General features: G+C 39.9%; 1 protein-coding gene across 1 annotated transcript in view; it reads right to left on the bottom strand.

Moving 5' to 3' along the window:
* Positions 1-4457: 4457 nt before the first annotated feature.
* Positions 4458-23354, bottom strand: part of IFIH1 (interferon induced with helicase C domain 1) — a 47217-nt gene continuing 28320 nt past the window's right edge. The window contains exons 5-16 of the mRNA XM_054044097.1: positions 21841-22061; positions 20355-20568; positions 17610-17827; positions 15990-16106; positions 15090-15213; positions 14743-14970; positions 12328-12584; positions 9883-10032; positions 8317-8478; positions 7399-7589; positions 5579-5672; positions 4458-5480 (exon numbers count right to left, since the gene is read on the bottom strand). Coding sequence (XP_053900072.1) covers positions 5298-5480; positions 5579-5672; positions 7399-7589; positions 8317-8478; positions 9883-10032; positions 12328-12584; positions 14743-14970; positions 15090-15213; positions 15990-16106; positions 17610-17827; positions 20355-20568; positions 21841-22061 — 2159 coding nt within the window. The 3' untranslated portion in view covers positions 4458-5297. The remainder of the gene's footprint in view (positions 5481-5578; positions 5673-7398; positions 7590-8316; positions 8479-9882; positions 10033-12327; positions 12585-14742; positions 14971-15089; positions 15214-15989; positions 16107-17609; positions 17828-20354; positions 20569-21840; positions 22062-23354) is intronic.

The raw sequence follows: 23354 nt of genomic DNA, 5'->3' as shown, positions 1-23354 counted from the left end.
GGAGCCCGGGTGGGGAAGTGCCTGGCTGGGGGTGCAGGGTCTGGAGGCATGGGGGCTGCTCGAAGCCGGTAGCACTCGGGCAGCCCGGCTCTTAAACAGAGCCAAAGAGTCGGGGAGGAGCAGAGCCGCCATTTTCCCCGGACACGTTCGGCTTTTTGGCAATTCCCCCCGGACGGGGGTTTGACTGCCGAAAAGCCGGACATGTCCGGGAAAAAGAGGACGTATGGTAACCCTACCATATGTACAGCTTTGGAGAAATGTTATATAAGCAAAATGTTATGTAAGCAGCCCCCTTTTGCTGAGAAAATCTAGGCCTGGCTCTTCCTTGCTGTACTAGGGCATGAGCAAAGGGGAACCTCACACTGTATGAGTAACAACTTCAATGTAGTTTCTAGTCACTTAGGCCTGTTTGCTCCACCCCATGGCAATTTCACATTCTCGGAGCCTAGGAGGTGAGCTTGCAAAGCTTCTAGTTACTGTAACATCCAGCTAAAATAAAAAGAACCTATTGACACTGTCCCTTTAGGACATGCAGATATGAAAGGTACTTAACTGACAGTAGAGTCACCATCCACCCAAGCCATTCAGGTCCTAGTGGATGGAGTTAGGAAGTAGCTAGCTGTTAGCTACTTCCTAACAGGAGGGAGTAGACAGCCAGTACCACTGGGAAATGCAGCAGCAGTGAAACCAAGGAAGGTGGTATCACTACTCTATATAGGGTGAGGTTCATATGAAACTTGGGGAACCAAATATCGTTTGGAAGTGCAGAGGCTCATCATCTCTGTAAACACAGGGCCCCCTTGAATCAGTTGCCCAAACCTGTGTATTTAGATGCCTAATTTTAGATACCAACGTTTCAAAATTTTGACTGTACACCTGTACAACTCTCTCTTCACATTCAAAGTATATTACTGACATTAGCTAATTACTCTTCCCAACACCTGTGCCAGTTAGGCAGGTAAAGCATTATCCCCATTTTACAGATGAAGAAATGGAGGCATAGAGGTGTGTTGCGTGCAGGACACATGACCAAAAGTGGATGGGAAAATACAAAATACAACGAAAATCTAGAGCAGAAGGAAATCAATGGAAGCCTAACTTACAGTTAACCCTTAGCTGAACTATTGTGCACTCTTAAGAATCCACAAACATAGCTAGACAAATTCCTAATAATTATACATGTTTTTTTCCTCTCCACATCTGTCAGTAAAATCAGAGCTCTAAGTGCAAAATACAATCAGGAACCTTGTGTGGATTTGTCACTCTCCTGGAAGACTTTGGGACCATAAGGCAATAAATGGAGATAAAACTAGCAGATCGATATGAAAATTTAGTCCCATCTTTACAACTTCGCACTTCCTGGATGAGCAATATGAGTTTTACAACACCATATGTGAACAAATGCACTGGAGTGAAAATTGCCTAGCCAATATGTGAACTGGAGCTTCAGTATTTGGTGTCATAGGTTATGCATGATGTGAGGATGGCACACATGCTTAGTTGGCTACGATAGAACAGCTAGCAAGGGCCATACCATAAATCACAAGAATGATGGCACAGCATAGATGACTTACTCACCAGAAGCCAAAGATATGTGTATGACATAGCCTCCATTCATTACCATGCATATATGTGTATTTGGGCTTGTAAAATGTGATCTCAGCCAGTGCAGAATAACCAACAGCTCCCAGTAGTAGTCAAAGCGCTGAACCGGGATCAACTTCACTCTAACCGCTAACAATATTACAGTAAAACTACACAACATCTTTCTTTCTAGAGATGACATGTACGAGAGGCATTGGTTTGTAACTTTTTTTTTTTTTAAAAGAAGGACAAAAGAGAATAATAAGGACATAAGGCTGTGTATTGAAATGAATAAAGCTTTCATTTATAAATTGTATTGTATCATACTTTACACAATATGTAAGAGGAGGAATATCATTATGGATTAGATATATACATGTAAAATTCAACCCTCATGTGCCATGTTCTATTTATCCTCTAGTATCCCACTACCATTTTTGTTTTAACAGGATCAATAAAGGACCTGTAAAGTACCGTCTCAGAACATTTGAGTGGATATAAATTTGTTGGCCTTCACACTTTTGACGTAAGGAAGTTATTTCCATCCACAAAGTAGTAGTTTATTGGGTTATTTATAGGTCTAAATTATCCAGTTATCCAGGCTACAATTTATACAGTTTATGCACATTGTAATCTACAGTCTTCCTGTAGTGGAAAACTTATCATCAGAATACAAATTTATTTTTATAACCCATTTATTCATTTAAAAATGAGCCGGTATCACTTCAGATGAGCGGAACATCCAGTTTAATTGAAATATGGTAGAGACTGATTGAGGTGAAGCCAAATTCAGCATTTATCTTGAGTGTCAATAAAAAATTTGATGCTCAGTGAAACAGCACCACTGTAGGCAGGTATTACTACATGCTGTCTAAGAAATTTCATAAGAAATACCTGGATATTTCTCCATATCTATCATGAAATTTAGTTTAGTAGTATTTTTAAATATTAACATTTTAATCCACAACGAAATTAAAGGGGCAAATACTAAAATTGACTCCTGAGTCAATTAGCAGAGATTCCCATGAGTTATCTGAATGACCGAGGCAAGAATTTAAATAAAACAATATAGACCCCAGATGAGCCTATCAGACTAGACATTGACATATGTAAATTAAAATTTAACATTGTTCCATACCACAGTTTGTTGATATCTGTGTTATGCTACTGTCTTCTGCCAGTCATAATTTATGTTGCTTTTTTATGTAACAATTTAATATGCCTAAAGTGTGGTCAGAAGTCCTAACTCAACAGAGCTGCTCCTGGTGGACACTGACTCTTTAATAACAAAAACGAGTTCATACTACTTTTTACTCCTGTTAGCAACCTAAAGCTGATATTCATATGAGAGAGTGAGCTGGATTACTTTCAGTCTTGTGCATAATCAAAATGAATTTTTAGCTATGTTTCGACTGCAGGATCTTCACCTGGAGTTGCAGAGCAATGGAGTTGCATCTCAACTGCACTTTTGCAGATCTCATTCAGGTCAGCATAGGCGCCGACTTCCAGATTTTCCGGGGCGGGGGGGGTGCTTGACCGCCTGCTCCATCCTAGGCCCCGCCCCCACTCCACCCCTTCCCCCCAATGTCCCACCCCTGCCCAACCTCTGCCTGCCCTGCTCCCTCCCTCGAGGGTGCCTCATATTGAACTGGTGCCTCCTCATAGTGGGGGGGCACGAGCAAAAGGGCAGGTCATGTGTGTGTCCCCCCATGCCCAGCCCCGGGGCCACCGCACTCTCCCTGCCCCATGTTACCTGCATGGGGGGACGCTTTGTCCTCCCGCTGCTCCTGCCATCCTGGCACATTCTGCTGCTCTCCCTCCTCCCCACTTTTAACGCCAGCCCCTCCTGGTTGCTGCTCTGCCCGGCAGCTGCCTGAAAGAGCCTGGCTGGGGAGGAGGTGGCTTCCGCTCCCCACCTGGCTCGGCTGCTGGGGACCCCAGCACCCGAGCCGGGCAGGCAGCGGGAGTCACCTCCCCAGCCATGCTCTCTCAGGCAACCGCTGTGCAGGGCTGCAGAGCAGCGTCTCAGTGGCTGGAAGGGGCTGATCCTGCCCATTCCACTCCCCACATCTGGGCCATGTGTCGCCTAGGCCCACTCCCCGATTCTCCACCAGCATGCCACCAAACAGCTGATGGCCGCCGGTGGAAGGCATTGCGGGGTACGGGGACGAGCTGATCGGCGGGCATGGTGCTAAGGAGGGGAGGAGGAGCCTGCCCGTGGGTACTCAGCACCCACTATTTTTTTTCCCCGTGGGTGCTCCAGTCCCGGGGCACCCATGGAGTCGGCGCCGATGCAGGTCAGGGTTACCAGCAATGAAGATCAAGCCAGAAAGAACACAGCTTTACTTTCAGAGATCCCAGGTTGAGTTTACAACACTGACATTATGGAAAACAAGACAAAACCACAGTTATCTTACTTGTAAGGTGAGAAAATATGTAATTGGTCAATGAGACAAATATGGAACCACATGGTGCCATTTTTGCAGTCACTTTTTAGCGCAGAGCTGCATTTTAAATTGCAAGGGTGGAATCCTGGCCCTATTGAAGTCAATAGGAGTTTTGCCATCAACTTCAAATAGGACCAGGATTTTACACCACGTGTTTAAAAAAAAATGTCATGAAGAGAAGCTTCAACAATTACCGTATCTGAATGTCTATGCACTAATGGCGACAGGAAGTAAGCTGTATCACAGTTTACAGAGATTATTTATTAATGGGCTACATTATTTTATCTCCAACATTTTACACAGTCTTTTCGTGTTACTGCACAGGTAAAGTTATATTTGTCACCGAAGTTCTGGAATTTGAGAAGCTGGATATTTAAATGGGTTTAAATACAGTGATTTTTCAAACCATGTTTTAATACCGTAGTTTAGTTTTAGTCTGACTACATAACACATTTGGGAGTCGCCAGCTGATGGCATAAAGGGAGAGAAGCAGAGCATTCTGGGAGACAACACTAGGTAAATCTACTCCCCTCACCGGCCTCCCCTTTCAGGACATAGTGTAGAAGTAGAGACAGCAAGGTCACCTGTGCTTCTGAGTAGTAGCAATGTGAGCATGAGGAAGGAGGAGAGGAAAATGACCAGCTTAGACCACTTCTAGGAGTCAGTGGCCCTAACCAACTCTTGCACTGGGATAATGCTTGCATACCCTGTACTCCACTTCTGCTGCTGTGTCACCAAAAACTGATTCCCAATCCCTGCTTTCAGCACATTTGAACTACAATCAAGTTATTTTTTAAAAAGCATCTCTTGAGATAAAACCCCCAAAATATTTGAAGAAAGTCTCAGCCAGCGAAAGGATATTTGAAGAAAGTCTCAGCCAGCGAAAGGCACTCATTGCAATAATAAAAATGACAGCTGCAATTAAAAAAATATAAGGGAGACCTTGATAATTGACTGGATTCTGCTGTGTAGGTAGAGTAGGCTTGTTCTGTGGACCCACACTAAGCCTGGCTCCATGAGGTCTTCTTTTTCCTCAACCCATCCTAAACCTCCACTGCATGTTGGAGTGTAAACAGCTGCCAGACAGCATAGTCCTCTCTCCTCTCCATGTCCTTCCTCTTCACACACAATAGTTTTACTGCATTCAAGGCCTTCCACAGTCTGTAGGATGCAAAATTTGGCCTTCTGTATGCAAAAGAGGAGTCTGATTATAGCAGTCAAAATAATGCTGAATAGTTGCATTTCTTTACATCCTTGAATGAAGTTTTAATCTTCGTCACTGGAAACATAATGCTCTGCATAGTCAAAGACAGGGAACTTGATTGGTAGCTCTCCCCATTTTTTGAAAATTTTGTTTGAGGTTTTCTTATCCTTGAATACAACTACAAAATTTCTGATCTTTAAGCAAGGCAGGTCTACACCTCGGTGCACCATCATATTTCCCCAAGCCTGAAAAATGTAAGGAAGGTTATATTTCAGTTAAAATATTCAGTGTAATCAGACAGAAATATATTGGCAGAAAATAGAAAAAGGGAACACACACTTACTTGCCCACAATCTTTGCAGATAATTTCACCATTTATTTGGTAATCGGCATGTTTTTCTTGCAGTGTTTTATTTTCTCTTATGCTGTAAAGGTCCCTGAAAATGGACAGGAAAGATTAATCAGATTGTGTTATACTTTTTACAGCAGAGATGGCCTTAAATACAGTACACTGAGACCATAACTGCTGAAGTAAGATGTGGGTGTAAAATGGCTATACTAGAGCTGCTGCCATAAACTCTGACTGACCCTTGTGTGTGTACAAGACAATGTAAGGGCAAGACAATGACAACTACACTCTGTATGCACCTCTGAGTGTAGAAGCTACTCTCTGGTAGCTCCTACTTAGGAGACAGGGGAGAAGTGGTGCCATAACTGACCCTCCCTTCTCTACGTACTGGCCATCAGAGCACACCCTCCTTAGAAAGGAGAGCATGCTACACCCTCAGAAATGGTGGTGCAGCTGGCTTGCTCTATGTGCCATGGAGCTTTGGGAGAAATAGTGTGTGGCCCTGCTTCTGTATTTCCTCTCAATGTGGAGCTGTGCCTGATTCTGAAAATACAAAGCTACAGAGTGCATGTACTTCATTCTGCTAGTTATTCTACTGAGTGCTTGATGTTTGGAGTTCCTAGGCTATGTGGAAGTGTTAAAAGAATTACTAATCTAGTGCTTGGGTAGGCAGCTGCCAACATTATGCTAACAAAGTGGTATGCTGCTTACTGAACTCTTTGTGGGGCCTCCTTATCATTTTGCTACCATAGAAACTAATATTTACTCAACTTTTCTCTAACTCCCCATTTTCACTTTCTCATAAACATTCTCAAACGTTCTCGTAGACTGAAACCTACAGCAAGTGGTCTCAACCAAAAGTAACTTTTGGGGGAGTGCTCAAGGGTCAGGAAGAGTCTGATATAGAGCTAGTTCACAGTGAAGAATAATTGATTGGCAAATTGGAAATAATACAACACACACACACACACACCATTGTAAGCAATTACAATTTCTTTTGTGCAGCTGTAGCAAGACATTTCTAATAGTATTTCTGTTACATTGTGATCAGTGGGTGAAATTTACCCCAACACACACCATATGCCCATGCAACATCCTAGGATCACTGTTCTACATTCAGCACCAATGTTTAAGCAGCGTTTGACTAGCGTACAGGGCCTTGTGTAGACCCCTTTGTACTGGATTAGTTTCACCTTATGATATTATGGAGCTACAGTGTTACAGCTATAGTTATATAACTGCATAGTACCATAGCTATTTTATTGTCTTCAGTCTATAAAGTCGTAATGTTTAAAACTGACTCCAAAAATAATTGCACAACTTTTTTTCGCTTTTCTATCTCTTGAAGATACACAGAAGTTAAAAATTAGCTTAACATTAAAGTTGCAAGTTTAATATCAAAAACTGCTAAAACAGAAAACAAAAGGAAATATAAACATGCTGTATTGCAGTTTGCAACATTGCACGTACTTAGCGTTTTCGATTGCTGGTTGGATTGTTAATTACATGCAGTCTATACAAAGTGACCTAGTCAATATTGCAACTGGAACCCAATCTTTTTCATTTATTGATATTTCATCCTATATTCAGCTTAGGACCACCATGCCCCACCACCTCCTCAGCTGCACCAAAACCTTGTGTAGCTGAGGAATGAGTCCTCCATTTCTTACTAGCCAGAATTTGGCTTAGATATCTCCAAAAATACTTTGATATTTTATTTTATAGCATCTGCAATGTTACAGGCTCTTTGCAGACATACTGACAGTAAAACAGGTTCCTTCCTCAAAGAGAACAAGTAGTTGGGTAACACTTACTGGAACTCCTTTTTCACATTGACATGATGCATATTTTCTATCACTTGTATGTCTTCCCCAGAACATTTCAGTTTGTGGCAATTTTTGCAAAGGAAAGTTATTAGTGATGGATTTTCCTTGTATGTCTTAAGCTGATCTCTCTTCGCCTTCATTTTTTTTTCCATTATACTTTGCATCTGAAAGCCCTGAATCTAGAAGCAGAACAACAAGAACAACAACACTGTCATAGTCTGCTGAAGCTACAGCAGCAGATCTATAGAACTGAAAGATTTATTTCCAAGTTTACTTCCAAAACTCCAGACATTTGCAATGAATACAGGTTCTGGAAACGGATACAGTTAAAAGTACATGGTCAACTTTAAAATCACTCTTTTGCCCAACAATTTATGTTTGGCTCTTCTTGTTACAAGTAACTCCTACAACGACTATCACAGAGATTTGAGAACAGTATTTTTCTCTAAATTTTCAGTTACTTTACTTTGTTCATAGTCAGTTTCACCTAGTTTAGGTGGTTTTTTCTATCATCATCAACAGGAAAGAGAAAATGTTCTTTTAAAAACAGGTAAATGTGGTTGTAAATCAATAAATATTGGCATGAGGAATTGGGGGCAACTGTCATACCAGATAACTTTTTTTAAAAAAATAAGATTTTGTGTTGACAGTGTTCCTTCTAGTCTTCAAGAAACACACCTGTTTCTCTTTATAAGACAAGGGAGAGGGATAGCTCAGTGGTTTGAGCATTGGCCTGCTAAACCCAGGGTTGTGAGTTCAATCCTTGAGGGTTCCATTTAGGGAACTGGGGTAAAAATCCGTCTGGGGATTAGTCCTGCTTTGAGCAGGGGGTTGAACTACATAACCTCTTGAGGTCCCTTCCAACTCTGGTACTCTATGATTCTAAGTAGGAGTCAGAGGCAATACCTTATTTAAATATTCCTCCCGTCGCATCCTTTGGACACGTTGAATAGCTTTATACATCATTTGCTCACGAAATATATTAACATTTTCACGTTCAACAGCTCCCGATCCACCAGATGCCACCAGTACATAGGTGCTCTCATCAGCTCGAGCTCGACCCCGGGCCTGCAGTTTACAAGAAACATAGGCTTAGAAATCCTGCACAGCCCTTCGCTCGGCCATATTCATGTAACTAAAGATGTTCAGTGTTTCTTACTTGAAGTTAAGAGAATAAGAATCCCTGTGCAGCATATTTGCAGTTAAAGATTATTCACCTGGCTCTTGGATAAGCAGCATTCTAATACCCTGAGCTGTTTCTGTAGTCCATTAAAGATAAAACACCTAGCACGTGGGTGTTAAGGAGATATGGTACTAAAGGGATCAGGAGACAAAAATCTTTGAAACTCAGAACCTAAGTTTTGGCCGGGGGAAAAAAAAAAAGTGTTGCACACACAAACCCCATATTAGTTCACACATAAAATTCTAGCATTGACACAGTGGTATTTTGGGATGCAAGTGTTCCTTTGCATGTGTGTTATTTACCATAGCAAATGCCTTCACAATTCTATATTCTGTTTATTACTTGGACTGTAAACTTTTCTGAGCATGGGTGTCTTTTGTTATCTATTTGTATTGTGTCTAGCACACCAGGGCTGGGGCCTCCAGATTCCGATGCAATACAAATAATTAATATTGTCAGTGAATGATTTAGAATTTTTTTCCACTAAAAGCCTTTTTCATTTATTTTCGTGAGGGGGCGGGGGAGAATTAGTAAATGAAAGCTCATTAAATCAATAGAAGGGGTGGGTACACTTCTCCTTCTGGAGCCCCTTCTCCAACATGATACAAGGGAGTAACGGCCAGCCGTTCACATTTGCTCTGCCCATCCTCCCTTCTGTCTTCAGAAAGGGCCACCAAAGATTTTAAATATTGTGAAGAGCTTTGAGCAGGCACTTCGCACCTGGGTGAATTTCACACTGTGCACAGGCAGAGGATGATGCATGGAAATGGCCTTAGTATACAACTGTGCAGAACACCTCTCTGAGCACCTTCCCTAGCCTCTGTCTGTCAGAGGGTGGAGATGGATGGCAGGAGAGAGATAACTTGATCATTGCCTGTTAGGTTCACTCCCTCTGGGGCACCTGGCATTGGCCAGTAGACAGAATACTGGGCTAGATGGACCTTTGGTCGGACCCGATACGGCCTTTCTCATGTTCTTATGTTATGTTCGTATATGTTCCCCTTTAGTCCGCAAGGGTCCCAAGATTTGCTCCAAATAGGATACGTACAATTCTAAAAAATCATCATTCGTATTAAACTGGTTTGAAAACAACCATCAGAGAGCGCATAGCTCCTGTGTATCACCTCCAATCCGCCTCCTGACTGAAAAAAGTTATTTTGGATTTTAGACACGACAATGAGAAATGCTGACCTTATTTAAAACCACAACAAAAACACAACCCTAAATACAAACCATATTTAAAAAAAAAAAAAAAAAAAAAAAAAGACCCATGTTGTAAACTGACATACCTGCACCATAGCTATTTCATTGGTGACAAGACCATAGCGGATAACTATGTTACACTCTTTGATATCCAGGCCTTCTTCAGCCACAGTAGTAGCAATAAGTAGGTTGACGTTTCCAGCACGAAATTTACTGATTATTTCCCTTTGTTCATTCTGTAAAAACAATTCCATGAATTTGATTCAATATATTAACTTTCAGTGTTAACTTCTAGCACCTAAAACTAGTCACCCTTTCCTTTCTTTAAAAAGTGCAGTGAATTATGGCCAAAGTTTGAAAACTTAGGCACTTAATATTAGGCACCATATTTAAGCATTTTTTAGGGGATAAGAAACTACACCACTGACTTAAATGGGTGCTGTAGATGCACAACACTTTTGAAAAAGAAAAAAAAAATCAGGTCACTTTTATTTAAGCACCTAATATTAATATTAAGTGCCCAAATGTGGAAAATTTCACCCTATAATGTTAGCGAATTAGGAGGTATCAGAGGGGTTGGACAATACCGGTTCTTTTTCTGTCATTAACAGCAGCACTGATAGAAAAAAAAAATAAGGTCCTGATTTTCAGAGGTGCTGCGAACATCTGCCACTATCGCTGATTTCAACTGGAGTGATGGGGCTCAGCACCTCCATAACCAGGCCCAAAAGGTTTTTTAATTTCCCTATAATAATAATAATAATAATAATAATAAGTTAATGTAAAATTTTCCTCTTTAGATAAACAGCATAGTGACTTGGCAATGAAAAAACTGGAGCACTGACCAGGCTTTTAGAACAAAACAATCTTGTGTGCAGGGACATGTGACATCTTTTGAAATCTTTCTACATGCTCTGTTCAACTTTAGAATCTAGCAGCTTTCAAGGAAAAGCTCTGTTTGCTCTTTTATCATTATACCATATTGCAAAAAATCTTCATCTAAACCAGAATCATGTCTCTGAGGGAACAATTCCTAACATATTTTTAAACTGAGAAACCCTGATGTAAATTGGTTCTGTCTAGCATGTAAACCACACTTGTTTTTTAAAGTGCTGAAATGATAGTCTGTCTCATTGGGAGCTAGAACAGGAATACAAGGGGAAAATTTAGCCAATTAGAACATTCCTTTTTGAAATCTGAATAATTTTTGGCTGCAGAAAGTCACACAGAAAGCACAGTCAACAAACAGAATAGCATGAAGTAAACCAAACTGAGTGATTCATTGTGAATAATATTCATTGTGAATTTTGGCAATTTCTCATTCAATAATTATCCAGCCCTGGTGTGAAGCATATGGGCCTATGCAAATTAAGTAAACAGCAATACAAAGAACAGACAGAGGTCAATAACATTACAACTCTTTTCTTTTCAATTTAATACTAAATATGACAATAGGTATTATTTTTGTCTTTTAAAATACAATTTTTAAGGATAAACTGTATTTTACAAAAATTAGTTTAATATCCCACTTTAGTGCCAGATTATAAAGGGCCCAGGTCTGTCCTGCCCAGGCTGCCCCACTGAACTCAAGGGTTTGTACAGATGTAACAAATGACAGGAGTCAGTTCATTGATGTCAGTAGGCTTGTACTGAGTGTTAGTCAAGTGGAATTCTGCCCATTATTTGAAAATCTACCTTACTTCTGTGAGCCCAATCCTTTGAAAACAATTGGGGATAGTTCTAATTGCTGTGAGTAGGACCATTAAATGCTGATCTCGGTGGTGTTTGCAGGAGGGACCCTTAACACAGAGTTTTGGGTTCTTCCCTGGAAGAGGTGACATTACAAACACCCAAAGCAGAAAATTCCCAACAATCCCTGCTCGTTTGGCCTTTGTAAGATCATCTCTTCTAGAGGAACCTTAGGCCTTGTCTTAACTGACACAAAGGTTTTTGTTATGAGATAAATAATGCATGATAGAATTTTACAGTGAGATAATGAAGAGAGGACCAGGCATTTGGAATTTACACCAGGAGGTAGCAGGATCAGCACTATACTTTCCGCCGTCCTTGGCTACAGTGCCTTGTCTCCACTATGTTTGTACTGCATGATAGCTAATGGAGTGTTAGTTGTAACATGGTAAAAACACCCCTTTTTTGTCAGTGAAGACATAGCTCAGAATTCTGATCTCAGGCCTCAGCTGATAAGTGAGGGCGGGATGGTCTAGTTTTCAACAAATGTATTTTAAAATATGAATAGCACTTTGTACTTATGTAATGCTTTTCAACTAAGCCTCTCAAAGTGCTTTACAAAAGGTGGCTATGAGTGCCCCCACTCTTCAGATGCAGAAATGAGACACAAAGCAGGTAGGTGATTTGAACACGATCGCACAAAGTCAGACACAGATGTGGGACTAGAATTCTGGTCTCCTGACTCCCAGTCCTCTGCTCTAACAATTAAGACAAGCTGCCTCCTTCAAATATAAACACATTTTTAACACCACTCCTTTAATTACATTTTCTGTTAGAGTTACCTGAGTCATGGGTTTAAATTCACTGTTATGCCCAGCTCCAATAAGGTAGTGAGCTTTAATTCCCACTTCTTCAAATTTTGTGTTGTCCTTAATCCACTGAAAAAGGGCAAATGCACTTTGCCGAGTCTTTGTGAAGATAATTCCCCTAGCTTCATCAGTCTTTGTGAACTCCTCCATTAAGGTGTTTCGCAACTGTGTCAGCTTCTCATTTTCATATTCCGGCTTTCCAGCCAACTCTTTCAGCTGTTTCTTTTTTGCTGTAAAAATAAATATAAAATCAACAAGATGCCATCATGTAAATAAATGCTTTAGAAAAAGCAGAATGAATTTATATTTCTCCCATACAAGCTAATTCACACCACAGTATGAAGGGCTGGGACACAGCAATTTACTTTACAAACTACTTTATGTTACAACATTTTTGGAGTCTCAAGAATAAACAATACTTTAGTCCTTACACTAATCTACCGAACAGCTTGAGAAGTGTTGGCAGGCTTTATATTAAAAATCCCTACATTAAGACACACTGGACCTTACAACTGGAGTGCATTTGTGGGGTGGTGGCTTTGAGAGGACAGAGGCCATGCCCATTGAGAGACCCTTGTAAGGATGCCCCGCACTAACAATTTCCATTGCATGGGAAGAAGCACCAGGTTTGGCTTATTGTCTGAAAAAAACGTTATACGTTCAGTGCCTTACAGAGGAATGCAAATTTCAGCTGAATGGCCTTAGACACGTTTATTACACTGTATGTTTGCTACAGCATGGGAGGAGCATATAGTGAATTCCAACACACATAATGTGCTTTTTTGAGGGAATGAGACTTATTAATACTATCTTAGAATGTAATCAAATATTGGAGGTGTGACAAGTTTCTTTAGGCACTCTAATTAGTTAAAACCATTACATAGTGATCTCTACAGTGAGGACCACCTCCCATAGGCAATCCCCTGTCTTAAACAGAGAAAAATTAATGTAAAAATAAATTTCTATCCCAGTGTCACTAATGCCACCTTCAGTAATAAAATGGAATAGATTTTTAATTTACTGTTCCCTCATTAAGCTCTTTGAATTTCATTCACTTTTGGCAATGAAAAACAGGCTAGTCTACTAAGTTTTACTTTCTGATCTGTTTAACTTTCTAGTTCTCAGATATTAACCCGATGTTGACATGTTCAGGCTGCAAACATTTGAAGGGATTTCCTTTAAATATAAACCTTCCTCCACTGGAAGTTGAAAAAAAAAAAAAATCAAACATTTCTACTGAGACTGTTGTGCCTATTATCTCTTTGAGGCTTATCTACAATAACGTATGTTATCTATATTCTGTAAGGACCAGACATATTTAATATGCTATTAAATATTTTACAATAAATCTTTATAATAAGTTTGGCTTTGCAGCGTGGTTTCACAAAACTTAAATTTTGTGACCTAATTTGATGGGGCCCTCTCTCTTTAGAATATCCCCCAGGTTTCCAGTACGCTTTATCTTTAGTAAAAAGCCATTTCTATTAGGAAGCTATTTTTCCTGGCTCTCTATGATGTGTGCATATGTGGTGGTGGAGGCACAGAGCGTTTGTATTTATAGCAACAAAGAACCCAACACGCACTTCTAAATTCTAGAAGGCAACTAGGATTTGGTCCAAATTATCAATTGGTCTGATCCTGTTCCCATTGAGGTCTATGGTAATTTATATTAACAATAATCAGAACTTTCTCCTCTGAATGAAAAGTAAAAATATAGTATGTGTTTTTTTGGCACAAGGGTTTGAATTAAAAGAGCCATAGCAAATCAGAAGTATAGCTTGCCTTATTTATTGTACTAAAAAATGTTAGTCTAGCTGCAATAGGCCGAGACTACCAAACAACTATTCACATGACAGAACCACCCCTACAATTAGCATTGTTCTTGTTGGCAGCCTGAGAAGCAGGGCAGAGGATTTAATGATCATGTTTGAAGAACCTCACATAGCCCATCAAACAACCATCTGACAGAAACAAGTTTCAGTCATCAACCAAGACTGGATTCACACCAGTGACATAGACATGAGAGACTGCGTCTCACAATTATCAATCCCCAGAAACTTCAAGTACCTGACAGACTGGTTAACGTGCGATAAATGATCTCCTGAGCTTGTATCAGAAATATGCAAAATCTTGAATACGAGAATACACTTTTGTACAAAGGACTACTATACCATTAGATAAGAAAATATCGTATGATGCTGACAGGGTGTTTAATATATTTTATATAGTATGCTGTGACATACAAACTCTATAGCACTGAATGCCATAGAAGTGTCTATGAACAAATAAGTACCAATGCAAATCACATATTACAACGTCAGTAGTGTATACTAGTCAGCTGCATGGATTTCAGATTTTATTAAGTATCACCATATATTTCATGCTCACCGTAAAATAACTTTATCAGAAACGTATCTGTTTCATCTAGTTTTGATGCTACTGGTTCATCGTCGTCTTCATTTACTGTTGTTTTCTTGCTTTTCTCCTCCTTATAGAAGTTATTGAGGTGGTTGTATGCATCGATCATTCGGATAGTGTCATTAATTTGCAGGGCATCATTATACTTCTTTAAATGCTCTGCACAAACACGTTCTTTACGGTTTTCTTCTTTTGCAGCTAAAAACAGAACATATATATACACATCTGTATCTGTGTCTGTTTGTATGGCTGCACACACAGATGGCTAAAACACCTCCAAAGTCATGATGCATTTATGTTAAAGTATTTTTTAATACCTTTTTTCTCCTCTTTAACCGCCCACTGTTCGTAGGGCTGAGTTCCAAATTCAAATGTTGGGTTGAGGTGACAATAATTTTGAATTTCTGTCATAATTTCTGTAATTTTCTCTCTAAAGGGATCCTAAAAGCACATGGATAAAAAGTAATTAAACTTACAATCGTTATTCTGCCAGCAACAAAAATGGACTGACCTTTTCAGTTTAATATTGTCTACAGGAAATTCCTTAAACAAAAATTTGTTTCAGAAAACAATTAAGGTTGCTGAAGGTACTTGCTTATCTAAACACTTAAAGCCAAGGAAATCATAAATATTATACTGTCCACATAATACATTTCTAATGAGTATAAAGTAATGCAAATTTCCTCACAACACAAACTTAACTATGACCCCAAATTAATACTATTCTTTCTGTTATCTCAAAAATATAAGAGCAACCCAAAGCCCTTTTGAAAAGGAAAGAAACATTTTACATTCAGCTTGACATTGGTCTACAGAAATATAGCGCGTCATTAATTTCAACATACACCTCTACTCCAATATAACGCTGTCCTCGGGAACCAAAAAAATCGTACCGCGTTATAGGTGAAACCGCGTTATATCAAACTTGCTTTGATCCACCGGAGCGCACAGCCCCACCCCCCCGGAGCACTGCTTTACCACGTGATATCCGAATTCGTGTTAAATCGGGTCGCGTTATATCGGGGTAGAGGTGTATATAAATTTTGTTTCTTTTTCCAGAGTTCATTTACTGTTGGATGAGTAGAAATACTATGGATCACTATCAACCTGCAGGGCAATAGTGTTGGCCTAAAAAACCTTGACTCCAATCAATACCTCTTTAAAGATGAACATACTTTACTGCTTAGATTTTGCAAAAACAAAACAAAACATCATACCCTTCTTTTGTCATCTGCAATCACAAACTTCTTATATGGTTCCTTCACCTGATCTTTCAGCTGGGAGACATGTTCTTCAACAGTCATGAGTCTATATGCATCAAGATTAGCACAAATCTGGAAGGAGAAAGATTTTTGTTTTACTTTTCATATATTTTATGAGTTATTCTACATAAACAGTTGGATGAGTATACTGTGCCTTCTTTATTTATATACATGTTTTAACATGGTATCTGATCTAATTTAAATTCTTCCTTAAAAAGACAGTATGCACATCCTATGTATCCTATATAGTTCTGCAAAATGTAAAGAAGCGTGGGAAAAGCATCTGAGATAAGCTAATCAAACCACATCGTAAATCGAAGATGAGCCTTCCTATATAGAGGAAACAAACAAATGTAACTATCAGCTTAGATTGCAAAATGGGAATTTGAGATGAGAAAAAAAAAGTACATCAAGATTTAGACATGAAAAATCTAGATCAAAAAGACTTTGGATACATGTAGGATAATAAAGTGGAATATAGGAAATTGGGTTTCAGAGAGTAATTATAAAAGTAAGAGCTGGACCTTTTTGGAACATGAAACATGTAGACATTTGCCTGTTAACTGCACAGATTGAGAGATTTTTTTTCACTTTTGATGTTTTCAGTAAGAAAAATTTTCTCTCTATTATATTAATCTCAGTGACGATAAAGGGAAACATTTATATCTTCATGAATGTAGAAAACAAAGGGTATATGACATCAGCAGTAGCAATCTATTTGCAAGAGTCTAGAAATCTGAATTGCAACATTTCTTCATCAAAAATTAAACCAAAAACAAACATCCTATTTACCAAGTTTTCAATACAGATGAAGAATATAGTTTTTCTGGTTTTCTTTAAGACAGCAAGCGGCTGTATTTTTAAAAGTACATCACGATTCTTCCTAATCTAACTGGCTTGAGACAACACCATTTCTTCTTATAGGGCATGCCTATTCAACAGTAATTGGTTCATCTAGAAATTGCACTAAGGCATTGGGCTAAATTCTGCTTTTTGTTTCACCAATATAATTCCAATGGAGTCCATTTAAAATAGAGTTACATGGGATTTACAGCTTATAAGAGCAGAAGTTGGCCACTGTCTCCAGAATCATCTTATGCAAATTACCCATTCTTCCTTCCTAATTAGAAGTTCTAATTGTTAGAAATTTACACCTTTGATTGCTTATTGTTCTATCCACAACAATTTCTGCCTGTTTAAGTATTACTGGATTGTTTCCCACCTTCTTCAACCCACACAAATGTTGAAGCTCTAAAATATCAGCAGCTCTAAAAAACACATCTAAAAAACAACATGACAGTACTCTACAATTTCCAGAGCACTGATGGGATTTGTAGGTTTCTAATAATAAAGTGAAGCCAACCCTATCTATTTACCAGATCCTGCAAATCTTTACTCATGCAAATGATTTCACTAACTTCAAAGGGACAACTTACCTATGAGGTTTACAGAATCAGGCCTATGTACTCACCAAAAATTAGGGGATTCATTTACAGCAAAATACTGACTTCAATTGGAATTTTGCTTGAATAAGATAATATTCCTTGGTGATTTGCAACTTTAAGGACTACTTACTTTCAGAATATGTTCTTCAGCTTTCTGATGAGTTCTTGCCCCTCCTACGCCAGGTGAAGCAGTTAGTCCCAGGATCTGAGGCTGTGGAATCAGGGGTTTGTTTTCTTTTCTGAATCTATTGTTTTTCATCTTTTCTTTTAAATAACGTCGCATTATATTGTTATAGACGCCTTCCTTCTGGGTGTGATGACATTCATCAATAACAATGAGAGAAAAGTCTGGAAAACACACCCAGTACAAAATGGTTACGATTTCCTTTGAATGCAGTACTGGAGTAAATCAATCTTCTTACAGCAAAGGATACCATGCCACTAATGAAGAGGGACCCTGTAAATCTGTTTGGATCTAAAATATATTTGCTTTAAAAGAAAGTAAATTTCATGCAATATCCCTGGAGGGTTGTGTTTATGTATGTGTATGTATTGCAATGTGCTTTGAAATCTGTTTGAAACAACACTATTAAAGTGCAAAGTATTTTTTTACATTATTTAAACTGCCTTTTGTTGTTGCAAGAATGAACCCCAGAAACACACTTTTTTAACCATGTGTTCAACAAACTGTGCTTTATTATTTATTTATGGGAGCACCTATGACGTGTTAAATGCTTTCCAGACATTCAGGAATGGATGGCCTTGCCCAAGAAGCTCACAATCTAAGCAGACAGAGGTTTTTTCCCTTAAGAAAGGAAAAAAAAAAAAAATGATGGGGAGGAAGGCAAGCTATATATGGAAGAGATACACAAAAGCCACTGGAAAGAATACAGAAATGTTAAGTTACTGTATCATCACCAGTGTCTTGTAATTGGGGAAACTAAGGATAATTAGATATTGTTTGCTTGTTTTTCAAGACCAGAGGTGGCTGGAAGACCCTGTTCCAGAGACTTTGGGGCGGGGAGGGAGGCAGGGACCAGAAGCCCTGTAATGTAGGGTGGGGCAGGGCTCCTTTCCCTCCCAGGAAATTGGGGGGAAGCTCTCCGAAGAAGGGCAGTATATATGCTGCCTTCTCCTTCGGAAGAGAGAATGCACCACCATGGAGAAGGAAGCCAGACCCAGAATGCTGAGCTCCCACTAGGAAGTACATGATTGGCAGCCCCAAGAAAAACAGTCTGGGGCAGGGTAAGAGCTCCACCTGTGGCAGAATAACTGGAGAGGAGTATGAACTTTTGTGTTGCTGTAATGGACTTTATATTTGGGACAATGAAGACCATTTGACCTGCTTTTCGCTATTAACTCAGCCCCAGGAGGTGGCTGGTGGAAGTCCTGAGAAAGGCTGCGGGGAGATCCAGGGGGGACCCAAAAAAAGAGGGAACAGAGTGAAGGTGCTGCAGAAGCACCTCTGGCCAAGAAGGGGTGCTTCGTAATTGGCAACCCTGCCACAAAAATGCAAAACAGAAGCATGCAGTACTCTACAGTTAGAAAAGGGACTGTGTCAAGGATGCTCTATACTATTTTAAAATCACAGGGTGGCAAACAAAAACATAAAACATCTCCCTGTTCTATTTGCATATGTAGGCAGTGGAGTGAAATTTAAGACTCCTGTTTAAAAAGGCCATGAGAAAAGATAAGGAGCAAGGGAGGAGATGTGGAGAATGAACAACGGGCACTTTACCTTAGGGCTGAATATTGACAGCTAGGAAAGGAGATTAGCTTGTGCTATATATTCACTGAGGAGATGTGTATGTCCACACACAGTGCCCCAGTACGTCAGAATGGACACAGCCCATTTTGCTTTGTCCCAAAGTATTGCAGGACTATTGCTATAGTACCAGCAGGTTCTCAGAGTCTCCTGAATTGGATTCTTATAACATCTATTTTGCCCTTCCACTTGGAACCTGTATATTTTGGAAGGCATTATTGTTGTTATTCAGAGGGGCCTAGCCTACCAGAATAGGTGCATTTCCGCTACGGAAATGGGACACATGATTTGGAGACTACACGTGGCAGGATCCACAGCTTGGGTGAAATCGTGGCCCCACTGAAGTCAATGGAGTCAGGCGCATGCGCTGTAGCTCCACTGCTGGGAAATAGGAGAATTCCTTCCCATTCCCCTCACAGATCCCTTTATTAATTTGGGCAAGTAGTTTAACTTCTGTGGACCTTAGTTTCTCCAACAATGGGATATTGTTATAGTTGCCTACCTCACAGAGTTGTGATGTTGAGCAATCCCATTTCTGTGTGTGTGTGTGTGTGTGTGTGTGTGTGTGTGTGTGTGTGTGTGTGTGTGTAGGAATATAACAGCTAAGGACTCAAGTACAATTTGGCTTTGAAAAGTGACTATGTAAAAATGATATCTTACTACTCAACAAAGTGGTTCCTATTCTGTATTTAGTCATATCTACTTAACTAAAATAAAGTGCTTACTGTTTTTTGTCCATCATTGCTATTGGATCAACACAGCTAAGATTGCATCAGCTGGATTCTATTCCCTTTTGCATCATCCACATAATTGTTTATTAGATTCCAGTCAGTTCACTTTGGCAAACACATTGAAGGGAATGGAGATGCAAAGGTATCACTCTGTCTAATCTGACTGCCAAAAATTTTATTTGTGGTGATGGTGCACAAGAGGGCAAGAATTCATCTTGACTCTCACAGCTCAGGTTGAGTTTGCAAGGTTAACAATTAGAAAAACAGCAGTGAGAAACAATGAGCATGGAACCCCACCATGCCTTTTTCACACTGACACTTTCCGGAGAGGAACCACACGTTAAGTCCCCCCAAAGAAAACCTAGAGTGAAAAACTTGCCTGATAACTGGACACCTTCTTCATCATCTTCTGTGGTTGCATTCAGCAGTGAATTCTCAAGGATCTGGGCAGTACTGATAATGACATCATTCTTTCTTACAACTTCAGGAAATGAGATTTTCAGCTGAGAATCACCACTTAATCCAGTAACCCGATACCAATGCTTCAGGAATGGGTTGAACTCTTTTCTGAAATGCTGCTCCACTAGTGGTACCTGAATAAAAGTTTCCAGAGAAGAATTTGAACTACACAAGACACGCAGAATTAATTCTATTAAACGCATATCACACATCAAATGACTGTTAGCTAACAAACTTCCATTCTGTGTAAACCAGTATTTATTCTATAACAGTATCCCTAGACCTTTTATATGAGCGTGTCACACTGGATACACATACCTTTATTACATATTTTGGGGTAAATTTCTTCTCTAAGCACACAAAATACCCATTGGCATTAATGGAATATAAAGTACATGCACTGTGAGAGAATATACCTCAATCTAGACAGAATTATTAATGTCTAGAATACTACAGACCTTGGGTATTTTGTGCTATAGAGACAGTGGAAAATGCCCAATGGCAAAGTACTGTACTAAGGACTGTACTGTATTTTTAGGAGAGTGGGTTTACTGGATCTTTACATCAAGAATGAAAAATCTTCTAAAGGTTTCATTAATTAGTTATTTAGGGGCATGTCCCCCCCGCCCCATGCCCCTAATAATGTGGTAAAAAAAATCTATCCATCAAAATTTTTAATACAGATATTTTTATTAAACTCTAGAGAAATATTTTAACAAATAGATCTTAAAGACACACCAACAATTTAAATATTTTTTAAGTTAAGGGTATAGGCTATACTTTTTTGTTTATTTACACAATTCTAATATGAACAGAAATATTTGTATAGTATTTTAAAATTTCAGTGAGAACAGTTTTAATTTATACATTTAATTGCAGTGCTGTAAACTTAAACTTGTTCTTCCTCAACAGAACCACTCAGAAAAACTGGCTAAAAATTGCTACAAAGAAAAGCGAAACCCAGCAGATGGCCTTCATTATCAAACTCAGGTATAAAAATATCATAATGATGAAACATACATTTTGATTTTTTTTAAATAATATTTTCAATTTTCATCTAAACTGTTCTAAGTAACACAGATAATGGTAATTTTTTTCTCTATATAATTGATAGGGCAGATTAGCTTCTCAGTTGTACTGATGTAAATGGGAGTCCTTTGGATTTACACCAGCGTAATGGAGATCAGAATCTGGATCGCTGCCCTCTTAAACATAGCTCGATTCAAAGAGTTTATTGTCATAATGATTTGTGCTTAATTTAAAAGATCAATATTAACATGGTATACACAGCCCTGCCTCAGCTCAGGGACTGGACTAGATGATTTCTCGAGGTCCCTTCCGGCCCCACATTTCTGATAATGCAAAAAGCTTTAATCTGCTATTCCTGTTATAATGGCACAGGATACCTTATTCACAAGTACTATAACTTTTCCAGGCTCTGATGCTCTTTTCTTCTTATCCAAATGCTCTTTGGTAATGTAAACAGCCACTCTGGTTTTACCACTGCCTGTAGGGAGACATATTATAACGTTCTCCCCATTCAGTGCTGGTTTTGCAACCTCCATCTGGTAATCTCTGAGAATCAGCTCTGGTTCAGGGGAAGCTCTTTTGTCCATATTGTCCTCATCTAAGAGGATGGAAAAATACAAACAGTCAAACAGAGGAAATCACCAGCAAATTCTACAAATAACATGGGAAAAGTTTAAATATAATACAAATTTAAATATGACATATGTTTTCCGAGTAAAATGAAGGCCTCTCCATGTAACTGCTTTTGTCTTGTGCAAATCTGAACAATTTCCCTTATACTAACAGAAAAATCTGGAGTAGATAACTGGACATGTCCAAAAGTTTTACTTTAATTCATCTAAGGGACTTCCTGGGTTGAAAAACAGTCCAGTCAGAGGCTTGTTCAGAATAAACAATCAGGAAATAGGCAAAGCTAGTTATATGTGTTAATTTATTACTTAACACCTAGAGAGCCAAATCCTCCAACACAAGTAGGGGGAGTGGAAGTAAGTCCTCGAATGCTGTGAGCTAGTATAGTTCTATTGATGGATGTTAAAGGAAACAATCTCTGCATACCATAGGGCTCTGTAAGGACTCTGTCTACATATGAAGCAAAGCTTTTCGGTACATGATCCACAAATTGAGAATCCACCACCAAAACCACTGTGTGAAGAGGGAGTATAGTGACTGGAGACGCTAAGGCAGCCTGGGGGTGGTTGTAGCCTTTGTACAGCTCTACTGCTGCTCTTTATTCAGTCATCCGCCACAGAATCCCCCCCTCACATATCATTTATTTGGGCTTTGTGTGGGACCAAGGATTTGGTCCATAATAAGTAGTCTAGGGATTTTCCTGGACATGTCCGGCATTTTGGGCCTCAAATCCCCATCCGGGAGGAAATCCCCAAAAGCCGGACATGTCTGGGAAAATAGGAAGGGAAGGCCCGGCGGTGCGGGGCCGGTGGCCGGGGCTGGGCCAGCAGCGCTTGGCTGGGGCCCAGCGCCGAGCTGGGGCTGGCAGTGCTCGGCCGGGGCTGGCCCAGGGCCGGGGGTGCTCGGCCGGCCCGAGCCGAGCTGGGCGGGAGATGCTGGGGCCAGAGCCTCTTGGCCTGGGCCAGCTGGTCGCCGAAGGGAGCCGCTTGGCCAGAGGGGCCAGACTGGGCTGCGCCGCACTCTGCCCCAGCCCCAGCTTACCTGCTGCCTCCCTGTTTCAGGCTTCCCGCGAACATTTGATTCGCGGGAAGGAGAGGTGGGGGAGGAGCAGGGGACGGAGCGTTCAGGGGAAGGGGCGGAGTTGGGGCGGGGCTGGGGCCCCATGGAGTGTCCTCCTCTTTTAAAACTAAAATATGGTAACCCTAAAGTAGTCCAGATTCTGGAAATCTATGTCTCCTGACAAGTTTCAGAGTAACAGCCG

The sequence above is a fragment of the Malaclemys terrapin genome, chromosome 11, assembly GCF_027887155.1.
Source record: "Malaclemys terrapin pileata isolate rMalTer1 chromosome 11, rMalTer1.hap1, whole genome shotgun sequence".
NCBI classification, from domain to species: domain Eukaryota; kingdom Metazoa; phylum Chordata; order Testudines; family Emydidae; genus Malaclemys; species Malaclemys terrapin.
The sequence above is the reverse complement of the archived record's forward strand: the minus strand, read 5'-3'. Positions and strand labels throughout refer to the sequence as shown.